The sequence below is a fragment of the Phaenicophaeus curvirostris genome, chromosome 4 (genome assembly GCF_032191515.1).
Source record: "Phaenicophaeus curvirostris isolate KB17595 chromosome 4, BPBGC_Pcur_1.0, whole genome shotgun sequence".
Taxonomy (NCBI): domain Eukaryota; kingdom Metazoa; phylum Chordata; class Aves; order Cuculiformes; family Cuculidae; genus Phaenicophaeus; species Phaenicophaeus curvirostris.
Window position 1 is genome coordinate 31,241,220 of NC_091395.1, and position 14,796 is coordinate 31,256,015.

At 49.7% G+C, this 14,796-nt stretch overlaps 2 protein-coding genes across 2 annotated transcripts in view; one reads left to right on the forward strand and one right to left on the reverse strand.

The window, feature by feature from the left end:
- The first annotated feature begins 292 nt into the window (after positions 1 to 292).
- DUSP4 (dual specificity phosphatase 4) lies at positions 293 to 7,731 on the forward strand. Its single transcript, XM_069855694.1, has 4 exons — positions 293 to 685; positions 5,081 to 5,217; positions 5,931 to 6,150; positions 6,356 to 7,731. The coding sequence occupies exons 1-4, from the start codon at positions 295 to 297 to the stop codon at positions 6,739 to 6,741; spliced, it is 1,134 nt and encodes a 377-aa protein (XP_069711795.1). The 5' UTR covers positions 293 to 294; the 3' UTR covers positions 6,742 to 7,731.
- A 90-nt stretch (positions 7,732 to 7,821) lies between these two features.
- The window catches only part of TNKS (tankyrase), a 142,547-nt gene continuing 135,572 nt past the window's right edge, over positions 7,822 to 14,796 (reverse strand). Inside the window, exon 27 of the mRNA XM_069855690.1 lies at positions 7,822 to 13,432. Coding sequence (XP_069711791.1) covers positions 13,346 to 13,432 — 87 coding nt within the window. The 3' untranslated portion in view covers positions 7,822 to 13,345. The remainder of the gene's footprint in view (positions 13,433 to 14,796) is intronic.

Consider the following 14,796-nt stretch of genomic DNA (forward strand, 5'->3'; position numbering starts at 1 on the left):
TTGCCTGTGTGTTCTCCCCTATGTGTGCGTGCAACTCCCCCCTCCCTCTATCTCCCTCCCTCCCTCTCCCTCTCCCTCTCCCTCTCCCTCTCCCCTTCCATTCACAAATCCTCCCGGCAGAAGATGGCCGCCTCCCCCCACCTTCTTCTTTTTTTTGTGAATGGAGGGCGGGGCTGGGCGGGGGCGGGGCGGAGGTCTGTTGCGCGCGCCGGGCGGGTAAAGGCAGCTGTCTCCTCGTCTACCTCCTCGTCTTCACCTCGCTCGTCCTCACCTTCTCCTCGCTCGTCCTCCGCCATGGTGGCCCCCGAGGGCCTGCGGGAGATGGAGGGCAGCACGCTGCGGCGGCTGGTGTGCGGCGAGGAGCCCGGGGGCCCCGGCGGGCGGTGCCTGGTGCTGGACTGCCGGCCGTTCCTGGCTCACAGCGCCGGGCACATCCGCGGGGCGCTGCACGCGCGCTGCAACACGATCGTGCGGCGGCGGGCGAAGGGGGCGGTGAGCCTGGAGCAGATCCTGCCGGCCGAGGGCGAGGCGCGCGCGCGGCTGCGGGCGGGGCTGTACGCCGCCGTCGTGCTGTACGACGAGCGTAGCGCGCGCGCCGAAGCCCTGCGAGAGGACAGCACCGTGGCCCTCGTGCTGCGCGCCCTCCGCCGGGACGCGGCGCGCGCCGACATCCGCCTGCTCGCAGGTACCCGGGGGCGGGGTGGGGGACCCAAGTGACGGGAGTGGGGGGGCCTGGGTGACGGGGGGGACCTAGTCCCAGGCATGATGGGAGGGGACCTGAATGAGGGACAGCCTGGTCCCAGGGATGATGGGGGTGACACCTGGATAATAGGGGGGACCTGGATGATGGAGAAACTGGTCCAGGGATGATGGGGAGGGCCCGGATAATGGGGGGAGTACCTGGTCCCAGGGATAATAGCGGGGATACCTGGGCCTAGGGGTGATGGGGGAGACCTGGTCCTAGGGGTGATGGGGGGGACAAACCTGGTTAATAGAGTAGACGCAGCCCCAGGGATAATAGGGGGGACCTGGATGAGGAAGGAACTGGTCCCAGGGATGATGAAGGGGGACCTGGTTGATGGGAGGGACACAGCGCAGACAAACCTGGTTAATAGAGGGGACACGGTTCCAGGGATATTAGAGGGTATACTTGGTCCCAGAAGTGATTGGGTGTGACCTGGATGGGGTAGGACCCGGTCCCAGGGATGATGGGGGGGATACCTGGTCCTAGGGACGCTGGGGGGTACAAACCTGGATAACAGAGGGGACAAAGTCCCAGGGATTATAGGGGGTGCCTGGATGAGGGGAGAACCCGGTCCCAGGGATGATGAGGGGGACCTGGATGATAGGGGGGACACGGTCCTGGGGATATTAGGGGGTATAATTAGTCCCAGAAGTGATTGGGGGTGACCTGGATGAGGGAGGACCTGGTCCCAGGGATAATAGCGGGGATACCTGGTCCTAGGGATGATGGGGAGACAAACCTGGATAATAGATGGGACGTGGTCCCAGGGATGATGAGGGGGACCTGGATGATAGGGGGGACACGGTCCCAGGGGTAGAAGTGGGGATGCCTTGTCCCAAGAATGATGGAGGAGACACCTGGATAATAGGGGGGACCTGGATGATGGGGAGAACCTGGTCACAGAAATGATGGGGAGGACCTGGATGAGGGGGGACCTGGTCCCAGGGGTAATAGTGGGGTTACCTGGTCCTAGGGATGATGGGGTTACACCTGGATAATAAGGGGGACACGATCCCAGGGGTAATAGGGGGGACCTGGATGATGAGGGGGCACACGGTCCCAGGGATGATTGGGGGGGACCTGGATGATGGGGGGGGACACAGTCCCAGGGATAAAAGGGGGTATACTTGGTCCCAGGGATGATGGGGGGGACTTGGATGATGGGGGGACACCAGGTCCCAGGGATTATAGGGGGGCCCTCGATGAGAGGAGAGCTCAGTTCCAGGGATGATGAGGGGGACCTGGATGATAAGGGTTACACGGTCCCAGGGATATTAGGGGGTATATTTGGTCCCAGAAGTGATTGGGGGGGACCTGGATGAGAGAGGACCTGGGGTGTGGGGTGTGGTGGACACTTGGCACCAGAGATGATGTGGGGGATAGCCTGGTCCTGGGGATGATGAGGGGAAAGGGGCCCGGTCCTGGGGATGATGGTGGTGGAGAACCTGGTCCTGGGGACGATGTGAGGGGACCTGGATGTTGGGGAACCTGGTCCTGGGGATGATGAGGAGGGGAGTAACCTGGTCCCAGGGATGAGGGGAGAAAAAACCTGGCCCCAGGGATGAGGATCTGGCCAGGCTGCGTCCTGTCCCCGCTCTTCCTTCTCCCCGCTGCCCCACCAGGAGGTGGGAGCCGGTGAGGTTGGGGGTGCTGAGCTAGGGGGTTCCACCTAGTGAGGGTGGCAAGCAGGGACAGCCAGAAGCGCAGCCATCATCCTGGGAGAGCGCGGTGAGACTGCCCTTTGCAGACCCTATGGGACATGAGGCAAACTCAGTGGCACCAGGCACTCCAGATGGAAGTGGGGGTTGGGTATCCCCCCTCTTTGTTTGAGTTTGTCCGCAGCCCCACGGTGCAGAGAAGGGTGTCAGTGCAGGACCAAATGCCTGGTGCCATGCTGATGTCTCTTTGCAGCGGGCAGAAAGCCCCAGGATGCCGCTTTCGCAACTAGAGCAGCAGCTGGGGCTTTCTCCCTGCCGTACTCTTGGATTCAATGAGATGCTGTGAATGGTTGGAGCTGCTGCTTCTGAGAATTGCCATGAGAGGATTTAGAGGAGGGGGATGCTCAGCTGGGGTTCCTGAGTGAGCTCAGTGGGGTTTTTTCTTTTTTGTTTACAGCCCAAGAGTTAATTTATTCCTTGGTTTACTTACAGCAGGGGTGAGGATGCGTATGCAGAGTAGCAAATCCATTAAGAGGCTTGATAGATGGAGGAGGTAGCGCTCCCGTTGTACTAGATACAGTAAAAACAGTAGGAGCTGTTCCAAGGATGCGATATGATGCGCTACCGCGTGAGCGATGCCTGCACAACAAGGGCTCACTTGGGAACATGCTCTTGGGTTCTTTGGTGGTGCTGGAATCTGTGCGTGTGGCAGGAAATGCTGCTTTGGTTCAAGGATGGCTGTTATCAGCTGAGTTATCAGCTTGTTATCAGCTTGTGGTACGCCTGTGGTTCTCATGGGTGGTTGTTTGGGGTTTCCAATCTTTTCTTTTTAAGGCATGGGCCCCTAGAAACTTGGGCTTGGCACTAGAGACCTCTTCCTTGCTTACCACAGAGCTACTAAAATGACGGAGCTCGCTCTGATTTCATAAAAGCTGTGCTAACCCAGCACTGTGCCTGGCCAAATGCGAATCTGTTGGGTGCAGGTCATGACGAAGACCCAGATCTGTTTTGTGCAGCTCAGACTGCTGCCAGGTTCCCTGTGAAACAGCCCAGCTGGGTGTTGCTTGGCTATGGGCACCTGCACAATGTGGTTCTTGTGCTGGGCAGGACCTGCACATACCGCTGGGATCTGCACACTGAATGGAGCTGCTGGATGTGGTGCTTGACTGAGCGGGCTGATCAGATGAGATATATTGAAGAGAAAACCTTTGACTGTTTGAAAGGGCTGCTTTGCCTTTCCAAGGGGAGGGAGTCAACTTCCACACTTCACCCTAGGCAGCTTCTTCCTTACAGGATGGTGTTCTGGCCACCAGGGTGGGATGTGGTGGATCCAGGGATTTTAGGATCAGACCTCCTGAAAGGGTCTAATAGGGGTACTTGTTTCTAGGTGCTCCTCCAAATTGAACCAGTGGGGCTGAAAAGGGATGTCAGGCCCTGGAAATGCAGCCTTTGCAAACTGTCCTGCTCATGTGGGAGGGACCGTGCCAATTTAGTGATGTAGATGCATGTTTCTGCTTTAAGGTACTAGAGCCCTTCCTTGCAAAGGAGGAGGAAACCATGAAGAACACTGGGATGCCAGCAGTATTGCTCCCTAGCTGCCCAGGGATTCCGGGGCTGTTTCACTGGAGTTGCTTGCGTTCACTCATCTTTTGAACATCCAGTGTCGTTCAGGGCAGTCTCAGAGCTAAGGCTGGATAAGGAATATGTGTGCTGCTGTGTGTGCTCTGGCAAGCTCAAATCTGCAGGCAAATCTCGTGCAGTTGGGAAGAGTCTATAGGACCTATCCTGGGAGTCAGGACATATGGATTCCTGCGGTGATGATAAAATACCTGATTTCCAATGGTTTTAAGGCTCAAGGTCAGACTCTACAAGGATGGTCGGGGCTGTTGATTTGAATGACAGAAGGAAATGTCACCAGAACTGTTAATCTGTGGCCAATGCTGTGGTTTCCCAGTCCTGGGAAGCTGATGGGGTTTGCTCTTGTTTTGCTGTTAGGGAGAACTGAAGTAACCTTTTCTTATCCCCCTGGCAGCGGGTCAAAGGAGCAAGCTGTTCTTTCACAGGGTGCTTATCTCCATATTCAGCTCACACCCCTTGTCCTTGAGAGGTAGTGGACACCTCTTTATGGAGAGCTTTGCTGTGGGGTTAGCTTTGCTGTACCTGGCCAGTGCTAGGGCTTCCCTGGCCTGTTGTTTTGGGAGCTCTGGGCTGGAGGGTCAGGTTGGGGGAATGGGAAGACCTTCTCTGTTCTGTATGGCAGGATGATGTGTCTGGGAAAGCTGAGAACTGACCAGTCTTTGGCCTGGGAGCAGCTTTTCCCATTAAAATCAGAGGATGCTGGTAACGATGCTCCTACATCTTGGAGAGCAGCTTCGGTCTCGGTCTGGTCTTTTGGCAGATGGCATGTAGGAAACTAAACCCTGGACTAGAGAGTTAAGCAGCCAAGGGCATTGCAGAGCTCTTGGAGCTCTGGCTCCAAGGCCGTGGAGGGGTGCTTGAGGATTGCTCCTTCGCTGCCAGGAGCCTGGTTGCTCATCCTGGGGCAGGAGACCACTCTCTGTCACTGTAGCATCATCTAGTGGTGAAGGGCACGATGAGGTGTGTCAGCTCCAGCTATGCTGTTCTGCAGTGCTCTGAATGTTGCCTGGGATAACACTTTGTGCCTCTTCTCTTGCAGGGGGTTATGAGCGTTTCTCCTCGGAATACCCCGAATTCTGTGCAAAGACCAAGTCCCTGAGCAATATGTCACCCCCCACCAGTGCTGAGCCCCTGGATTTGGGCTGCAGTTCCTGTGGGACCCCCCTTCATGACCAGGTATGTCTAGAGACCCAGTGCTCAGCTATTTTGATTGCTCCTTAGAATCATAGAATCACCAGATTGGAAAAGACCCACAGGATCATCGAGTCCAACCATTCCTATCAATCACTAAACCATACCCCTCAGCACCTCATCCACCCGTCCCTTAAACACCTCCAGGGAAGGTGACTCAACAACCTCCCTGGGCAGCCTGTTCCAGTGCCCAATGACCCTTTTCCATGAAAAATTTTTTCCTAATGTCCAGCCTGAACCTCCCCTGGCGGAGCTTGAGGCCATTCCCTCTTGTCCTGTCTCCTGTCACTTGGGAGAAGAGGCCAGCACCCTCCTCTCCACAACTTCCTTTCAGGTAGTTGTAGAGAGCAATAAGGTCTCCCCTTCCAGCACTGCAACCTGGTCCTGCTGAGACCTCCAGAGCCAGAGCTCTGTTCCCTCTTCTCATGGGAGAGCATGGTGGTCCTTCTGATCCGAAGGTGTTTGCGCTCCCTGTGGAGTAAACAAGCCCAAACCCTGTTTAACCGTACCTGCCTATTCCTGAAAAGGTGGGCAGAAATAGGTTTATCAGCTTAGAAAGGCAGCCTCTGCTCTCTTTTGAGGACCCTGGGTCAGGTGCCAGGTTCCAGCACTGCTCAGGGCCTCCAGGCCATCTGGATGTGTCCTGCCTCCTCCTGTCCCTTGGTCATGCTCATATCTGCTCTTTTTCTTTGTTACAGGGTGGTCCTGTGGAAATCCTTCCCTTCCTCTACCTTGGCAGCGCCTACCACGCTGCCCGCAGGGACATGCTGGATGCACTGGGCATCACAGCCCTGCTGAACGTCTCCTCAGACTGCCCCAACCACTTCGAGGGGCACTACCAGTACAAGTGCATCCCTGTGGAGGATAACCACAAAGCTGACATCAGCTCTTGGTTCATGGAGGCGATTGAGTACATTGGTGAGTGCCCGCGCAGAGGAGCCATGTGTGTTGCCACAGGGAGGAGGAGGAGGGTCCTGCTGCGAAGACCCTGGAGCCTTTGGCTCAGCGGGGCCATTCGTTGCACTGGTCGGAGGGAGGTCAGCCACCACCTGCAGGTTTGGCAAGGGACTGGGCTTTGTGGGAAGGGTGTTGGTCTCACATCTCATCCACCGTTGCCCTCCAGATGCGGTAAAGGAGTGTTGCGGTCGGGTCCTGGTCCACTGCCAGGCTGGAATCTCCCGCTCTGCCACCATCTGCTTGGCTTACCTGATGATGAAGAAGCGTGTCAAGCTGGAGGAGGCCTTCGAGTTCGTCAAGCAGCGCCGGAGCATCATCTCCCCTAACTTCAGCTTCATGGGGCAGCTGCTGCAGTTTGAGTCGCAGGTGTTGGCCACCTCGTGTGCAGTGGAAGCCGTCAGCCCCTCGGGGACACTGCGGGAGCGGGGCAAGGCCACCTCCACCCCCACCTCCCAGTTTGTCTTCAGCTTCCCAGTCTCTGTGGGTGTCCACGCCGCCCCCAGCAGCCTCCCCTACCTGCACAGCCCCATCACCACGTCGCCCAGCTGTTAGCTCAGGGGCTGAGGCCAGCCAGGCAGCCCTGCCGTGTTAAGCAACAGTGCCGGACACTGCCGTTCACCCTGGACTTGACGTCTTTTGTGTAGAGATTTCTTACCTCATCTTTGGTTTTTTTGCTTTTTATGTTTTGAAAGCGTGGAAGTTGTAAAAGCCACAAACCCTAACCTTGTCCAGGCTCTTTGGGGGAGGAAAAAAATAGTATACTGGGTTTCCTGAAGTGCCTGGTCTTCATCTCTTTCCATCCGTATTTTATTGTCTTTTTAAAAACAGACACACCTCCCCACACTTCTGCCCCAGCTTGTCAGGGTTAAAAAGGGAGCAGTCACCTTAGTGTGCAGCAGCCCTTCCCCTGCACAGAGACGTGGTTGTGCTGGGTGCTGCTGAGCCAGTTGCTGCAGGCTGGGTCGCAGCAAGCAGGAGGAGATGGTCCTATGCAGTCCTAAATGCCTCTTTTCTTGCCTCTGTGGATCCTGGTTCCTGCAAAACTTGGGTCCAGTTTCCTGTGGCTTGAAGAAGAGAAGGAAGGGGTGGGGGCAGCAGTCTGGGCTTTTGATTACTCTGAGTTTCCTCTCCAGCCCTGCCACTGCTGCCCTCCTTCCAGAAGGCGCAGGATGGGACGTGGTTGGGCTGCAATGGAGGAGAGAAGCAGCTGGGTGGAGGAGAGGCTGCCCCAGAGATGCCATCCATCCGGTGTTTTCAGTCTTCCTCTCCACCTGAGCTGCATCTGGTGCACCTGTGCAGCACTGCTGCGGCTTTTGGTCTAAGCCTACAACATGACTCGTCTTCAACCCACCTGGAGCCTTATTTCCCACCCTACCTCTCCTTCTCCCGAGTCCAATCCAACACAGAAGATGCCCGCGTGACTGATGTACATATGTATGGTTTTGTTCCTTTTTTTTTTTTTTTAGAAATTAACTTTTTATTTTATTTATTGCCTGAGGGAGGGAGAAAACAAATTGTTTGGAGGAAATAAAAAGAAAACCAAAACCGTTTTCAACACTTGTGGCTGGAGCAGGTTTGTCCTAAGACCAAGACAGAAAAGCAGTTTGTGCAGACACTCAGTTTTCACAGAGCAACTGTTAAAAATGTATTTATTGAATTTTAAAACTATTACAAGTATTACAGATCAGACATTTAGCCAAGCACATTTATAGATCAAACTCAGTTGTTACAGAGATGTTACCTGAAGTCCACCATGTAGGTAGGCTGAGAACCTGCCCATCATCTTCTTTGAGAGAGAGGGGGTAAAGGAGGAAATAAATTATATCACAGCTCCAGCTAATTAGCAACCAAGGGAGGAAATATACCGGGCTAGTTATCAATACAAGTTCTACAAAAAAAGGTCTAAAAACTCAACGCCCTGGTATGTTACTGTTTGGGCTGGCAGAGGAAAGCAATTAGGAAGGAAGATGCACGAGCTTGCAGGACTGCAGCACAGAAAACCCCCATTTCAATTTCCAAAACTGAAGCAAGTTCTGCAGATGTTAAGAACAAAGTGTCAAAATTGCCTTGTAATACAGAGCCTCTAATCAAACTAATTTACTAATTAATGGAATCCAACACTAAAATTTGCTGCCACCAGGTTCAGTAGGACAGAAACAGATAGATCAAAACCAGTCAGAAAATGACCTGACAGGCATATGTGCTAGTGTAACGGGAAATGCATCTGTTTCTCATTCCCTACTGATTCATGGGTTCATTCACCTTCCTTCGAAAGTTTTAACATGCATATGCTGTCCCCTGACCCTCGAGGTTTCTACTATGGGTTCAGACAGGTGGGAACACTGCCACTGCATCTCTGCATGTGTCCTGCCCTTCTGAAAGACCAGGAGCCTCCCCTGACCCTCAAAGGACTGAAGGCTTGGAGGTTCACAAGCCATTCGCTACCTGCGGACAGAACTAATCTAACTTTCCCATGTCTTCCTTAGCAGGGCTGCAGCACAGCTTAAAATGTCTGAAACAACACATTAGATGCATCTCCTTCTAAGATTTCTGAGCTAAATTTTCCTGTGGTGAAGCAGCATGGAAAGGAAGAAATCCCATTAAAACTAAATTGAACATTTTCTAACCTTCAGCTTCCAAGAATGATTAGCGATGTTCAAACAGATCTGTTTTGTGGTTGGAAGCCCCACTTCTTCCCTGATTATTTTGGAAAAATCTGTTCTGGGTAATTTCTGTTACCAGTTCCATGTGGAAATTCTAGGTGATGCGTGACCTGTGCAGGAGCTCTGACTTCACTGCAGGGCTGCAGGAGTCTTTTCTGAGGAGATTTGCACTAAGTAGTTCCCACAGACCACGCAGTGACACAACACCTTAGCGCCCCTCCGCACTTCATGCCTTCCCATGGAGTAGATGTCTCCTCTAACCCACAACAAACAGTAGGATTGGCTGTTTTCCAGAGCCAAGGAAGCGCCTTTATCCAGAAGCTACTCAGTCTCATAGAATCATAGAATAACCAGGTTGGAAGAGACCCACCGGATCATCGAGTCCAACCATTCCTATCAAACACTAAACCATGATCCTTAGCACCTCGTCCACCCGTGCCTTAAACACCTCCAGGGAAGGTGACTCAACCACCTCCCTGGGCAGCCTGTTCCAGTGCCCAATGACCCTTTCTGTGAAAATTTTTTTCCTAATGTCCAGCCTAAACCTCCCCTGGTGGAGCTTGAGGCCATTCCCTCTTGTCCTGTCCCCTGTCACTTGGGAGAAGAGGCCAGCACCCTCCTCTCTACAACCTCCTTTCAGGTAGTTGTAGAGAGCAATGAGGTCTCCCCTCAGCCTCCTCTTCTCCAGGCTAAACAACCCCAGCTCTCTCAGCCGCTCCTCATAAGACCTGTTCTCCAGCCCCCTCACCAGCTTTGTTGCTCTTCTCTGGACTCGCTCTAGAGCCTCAACATCTTTCTTGTGGTGAGGGGCCCAGAACTGAACACAGTATTCGAGAAGCGGTCTCACCAGTGCCAAGTACAGAGGGAGAATAACCTCCCTCATGTGCCTCTTCTGTGTCTGCTGCCCAAGGTCAGTGGTGCACAGAACACTTTGTGCGGTTTTCTTTTTGCTTCAGCGTAGAATTTTGGTTTGGGGTATTCAATGAGTAAACCATAGCAGTTTGCAAAAAAATCAATTCCTGCTGCATAATGCAGGGGGATTCACTCGCATCACATGCAGACAATTCAAACCAGAGGTTAGGAAACACATTGCTCATCCCTTGGACTACAGACCAATACTGACGGCAAACTGGTGGAACTAGTATGAGAGGTTTGTAACAGTCTCTGTGGAGCTGGGATCAAAATATACTGGCGGATAAAAATGAGAAAATCAGATACACCTTATTAAGGTACCGTACTCTCTGCTTTAATCCTAACAGAAGATTTGTTGACAGCATTCAGACTGCAATGTCACTGCACTAGGTACCTAATTCATCTGTCTCATGGAAACAATATCAGAAATGGAGAGCAGGAACCCTCCTTTCTTTGCTACGTGGCAAAATTGCTTTGTTTTGCCCTTTAACGTGCTGTCGCAAACTGCACAGATGGTTCAAAATGCTGCCTCAAAGGGACATGGATTAAAATCGACAGGCATGTAAGACAGCCTTCCCTTTCCTCAGCAGACACCACATTCTGTCCCTGTGGGAAGAGCTCTTTCTGGAACCAGTGAGGGGTGCCCAGGCACCCAAGCCTATAAGACGGTTTATCCCAGTGTTTTCTTGCATTCCAGCTCCTACTGTGCGTCCACTGGTGACCCAGTGCTGCACAGGAGTATCCCACTGTCAGGAAACTGCCCTTCTCAGGAAGTCAAAAAACTTCTTCACTTCTTAGGAGGTAGCAGCTGCCTGGTTAAGGGGGATGCTGGTTTTAAGGTCCTATTCTCTAGAAGTAGTTAACTGCCCCAGCTAAAGCAGCAGCATCTGTACCATCAACAATCTGCCAAGTACAGTTCTACCACCAAAACCATGACCAGGTTTTTCACGGGTAACTGATGCTGATGGGCAGACCCACACTTTGTTTTGAACTGTAAGAGGAACTGCAACATCGTACATATCATCAGGTCTGGGTATTCCTCTGTGTCTGGCCACAAATGGATATGAGATCCTGTCATTACAAGACAAAAAACACAGCAAAATGATTTCCTCACACAGCACCTTTACTTAGCACAGAACATCAGATACGTTAACACTGGCAGTTCAAATATACTGGACAGTATTTTTATCCACTGGAAGATCAAGACTGCAGAAGAAATCCCGACTAGTCTTTAGTTCAATCAGCACACAGGAAACAACAAGCAAGAACAGGTTCTGGTGCAGGCTTGGTGGGGTTTTTGTGTTTAGATTTGTTCTTGTTTTTGAAAGATGTAAAGCTTTTAACTTCCACACTCACATCAACCATTTTGCTCACCTAAGCAGCACAACTGTTTCACCACTTAAAACTATGTCTACCTGGGGATGGTGACCAAGACGCGCTCTCAACACTATCAGAAATCCTAGTGTAGATAGGCACATCCCCCACTCTATTATTAACTAAGTTAAAAACAAACCCCAAACTTAAATGATGAATACAAAGCTTCAAAGCCTAGTGGTGATCTTCGCAATCCTAACGCTATTAAACAAGTAGCCAAAATACAAGCACCCAATTTTATCAATGAAAATTTGATTAAAAGAACAACTAGGCTAAGAGCCTGGCTTGGACTTCAAAGCTACATATTTAATCAGGTCACAAAATGAAGTGAGAACCATATATCCACTGCCAGCTTCAGACGAATAGAACCCAAAGTTCAAGATCGGTTGGAGTATTGCTATTTCTAAGGTTTTCATTAGAGATACTACAAACAGATGATGTACTGGTAGCCAGATTGCATCAAATGACTGATTTTACAGTGGATGAAGTTCCTCTATGAGGATAACTTACTTTAACATTAAAATCTTAATGCTAAAAATGAAAACTTTATGTCTTAATGGTGAATGTGAAAAGCTCTTCAGGATTAAGTTTGTTTTATCCAAAGGCATCAGCAAAGTCCCACTTGCGGGGAACACATATATTTTTGTAAACTAAAAGCACGCTATTCTGTCACTTCCTTGCTTAAAGGGGGATAAAACCTGAACGCATGAATGGAATCATCAGATAGTAAATAGTGGTGGCTGATAGGGAAATGTACAGCGTGTTGCGCTCAAAGGAACATTTTATTCTTCAGTCATTACATGCTCAACACTGAAGCACATCTCCTTGCACTGACTGTCAAGAAAAGAATTAACACTGCTCAAATTTCAATCTTCTCTTAAGTTGTTAAAAGAACACAAAGAAGAAATCTGTTTCTACTTTTGCTAAATGCATATCCTCCAGGACAGGGACTTCTGAAATTGTTTGATGCTGTGCTACACAATGCTTAAAAAACCTTTTCTCCTACCCAGTGAAATAAACCTGGGAACTGGCAGAGAAAGGGATTAGAGTGACCAAATCCTAACTTTGTCCTCTGGTATACCTGCAAACAAATCCACTTGCCATGTTTTAAAAGTTCATTCTCATCAAAATGTAAAATAGATATTTAAAAGCATTAGTATTTTTGTAAATCCCTTAAGCTCTTCAACTGTGATGTCACATACAAAGACGTGACATGAAACTGCTAAAATACACTCTCCCTTACCAGTTTGAAACCCATTATTGAGTCCTATATCACAGAAGGACAGGAACCAGGTATGTCCTCGTGTATGCAGCCTTCTGACTTTTCACTTGCTATTTCTCAACACAACCATATGTCACTGTGACTGGAGAACATTTCACAAATTGCATGTATTTAATAGGAGCCTTATGAAACGTTCCTTTTAGAGATGCCAGCAGAGGGCATTAACCTGCCTTATGAAGTTCTTCCAAGCACAAGAGCTGGTCTTAACCTTGCACACTTCCTAGGACTTCCCCCAGAAAACTCAAGACAAAACAGTGAACTAACAATTTGTTTCCACTCCAAAGTTACACTCACTCATATTATCGTTTGCTCAGAGGTGTGCAAAAAAGCCACTCTGTTGAAGAACTGGACCTAGCCCCTTCTCAGATGACATTTGTATTGCATTATTAATGATTTTAGTCAAATAGACTTTGTGCAAAATACCTTGAAGAAGGTTCTGGCTCAACTTCAGAATACAAAAGGAAAATAAATAGTTGACAAGGATCTCTTGAAAACATAAAACGAATGGTGCATGCAGAAAAGAAAATTATGGGCTTAATGCAATTTATCTGCAAATAAAATAACTAGAATAGTAGTGTCTGAAATTTTAACATGTGAGGTGGCATTGATGAGGAATTCCGTTTGCACAATAATGTTCCCAAAGTCTAAGTAAAAACAACATTACTTTACACGTGGTAACTGCAGAGACCAGAAGCCTGAGATACGTTATTAAAAGGCAGTCCCTTGTAAACTTTCCTCCAAAGGAACAGTAGCAGTTGAGTATGCAAGAGTTACTCATATCATATTCATCAAGACAGCAATCCTTATAAAAGACATACAGCTTATTTTCAGGTTGTTAAGGATTTTGTATGATACTGATTTTGTGAAACATGTATCCAACCAGTCCAAGATCGAAGTTGCATCCTCCTTTACTGCTCTGTAGCTACTAGGTCTTTTGCTCTGCTGCTGTTGCTGTCTGTGAGGGAGCTTCTGGTTTCACTATCTGGTATGTAATGAGATATTCTGGGTATGCCTGAAAGTTAAGACAAGAAAAAAAACCAACATTGCTTTCTGCAGATCTTAGCAAGCTCAAGTTTTGGGTTTCACTAAACAGTTATCAGGAAGGACAGTGCAAGAATCGTCTCTATATTTGCAGAGTGTAAAAGAAGAAGCACATATCAAATGCCGCCAGCACTCATGAAACCCCACAAGGGCAAATGCACCGGGGATGAACTAATTCCTTATAACACTGCAGGAAGGGAAGCAGCTCTGCTCCTTTGATACAGGAGTGCCTGGGTGACAGCAAGAGAAAGCAGAATCAACAGTGTGTCCTGGCAGCAACAAAGGCTACCGGCATCCTGTTATACCATCAAGCACAGCATAGACAGTCCACCGAGTGTAGTGAGGATTAACTGTTCATTCAGTACTCCCTAGACCACAGCTAGAGAACTGCATACAACGTTTGGGCCCTCCAATACAAGAAAGATGCCAACAAGCTGGGGCCAAGTTCAGTGAAGGATCAGTAAGATAGATAGAGGAGTGAGAACAGGATAAACAAGAGGCTAAGGGAGACGGGCTTGTTCAGTTCAGAAAAGGGAAGGTTTTGTGGGACCTTACATCAATCTTCCATCACGTATGGAAGGCTACTGAGAAGACAGAGCCAGACTTTTTTCTGAGCTGTGCAGCAGAATGAGATTAATGAAATGAGGGAGGTTCCTACTGGATAGAAAAAACATACTTTTTGCTCTGAGGATAATTAAAGAAAAGAAGCAGCTACTTTGGGAGGCTGTGAAACACCACTCTTTGAGGCCTTCAAGACCTGCCTGGTCAAAGAAAGCACACAGCAATCTGGTCTGAATTCAGAATGAATGAGAAGCTGGCCTAGGTAACCTCCTCATTCTAACCTGAATTTATTATACCACCTGGGAGCCATACAGAGCAAACCACTTTTCTAAAGTAAGGGTCTAGCCGAGTTAAAAAAATCACCTCCTGAAGATTGCTGTCCTACTTCAGCTACCATTTAAGGGTAGTCTCTGGCAGACAGCGACACTGACAGTGCTGGGAATCTACAGGTAAAAAGCCCAGAATCCTCATAACTACAAGAGCCTCAGAAACAGAATCACAGAATCACTAGGTTGGATCATCGAGTCCAACCATACGCATGTGTTGTTACTGCAGTGATGCCAGTAAAATGCAATGGGAGAACCAGTGCCTACTAGCAGCTCTGCACAGGGGGAGTTAGGCAATTCTGCATGGTATAAATCAGAGCAGCTCAGCAAACAGGAGTAGAATTTACTGGCTCATTATTTCCACATTTAAATGAAAAAAAAAAAAAATCTTATCAACCAGGTTACCACAGCACACGTGGTATGGAAACCAGTCACACCCCTGCTCCAC

Excerpts from the sequence above, each read along its gene's own strand:
- DUSP4 (XM_069855694.1), top strand. The coding sequence starts at position 295 with ATGGTGGCCCCCGAGGGCCTGCGGGAGATGGAGGGCAGCACGCTGCGG. Across the intron at positions 5,218-5,930 it reads GGACCCCCCTTCATGACCAG|GGTGGTCCTGTGGAAATCCT; the intron begins GTATGTCTAGAG and ends TCTTTGTTACAG. Across the intron at positions 6,151-6,355 it reads GGAGGCGATTGAGTACATTG|ATGCGGTAAAGGAGTGTTGC; the intron begins GTGAGTGCCCGC and ends GTTGCCCTCCAG.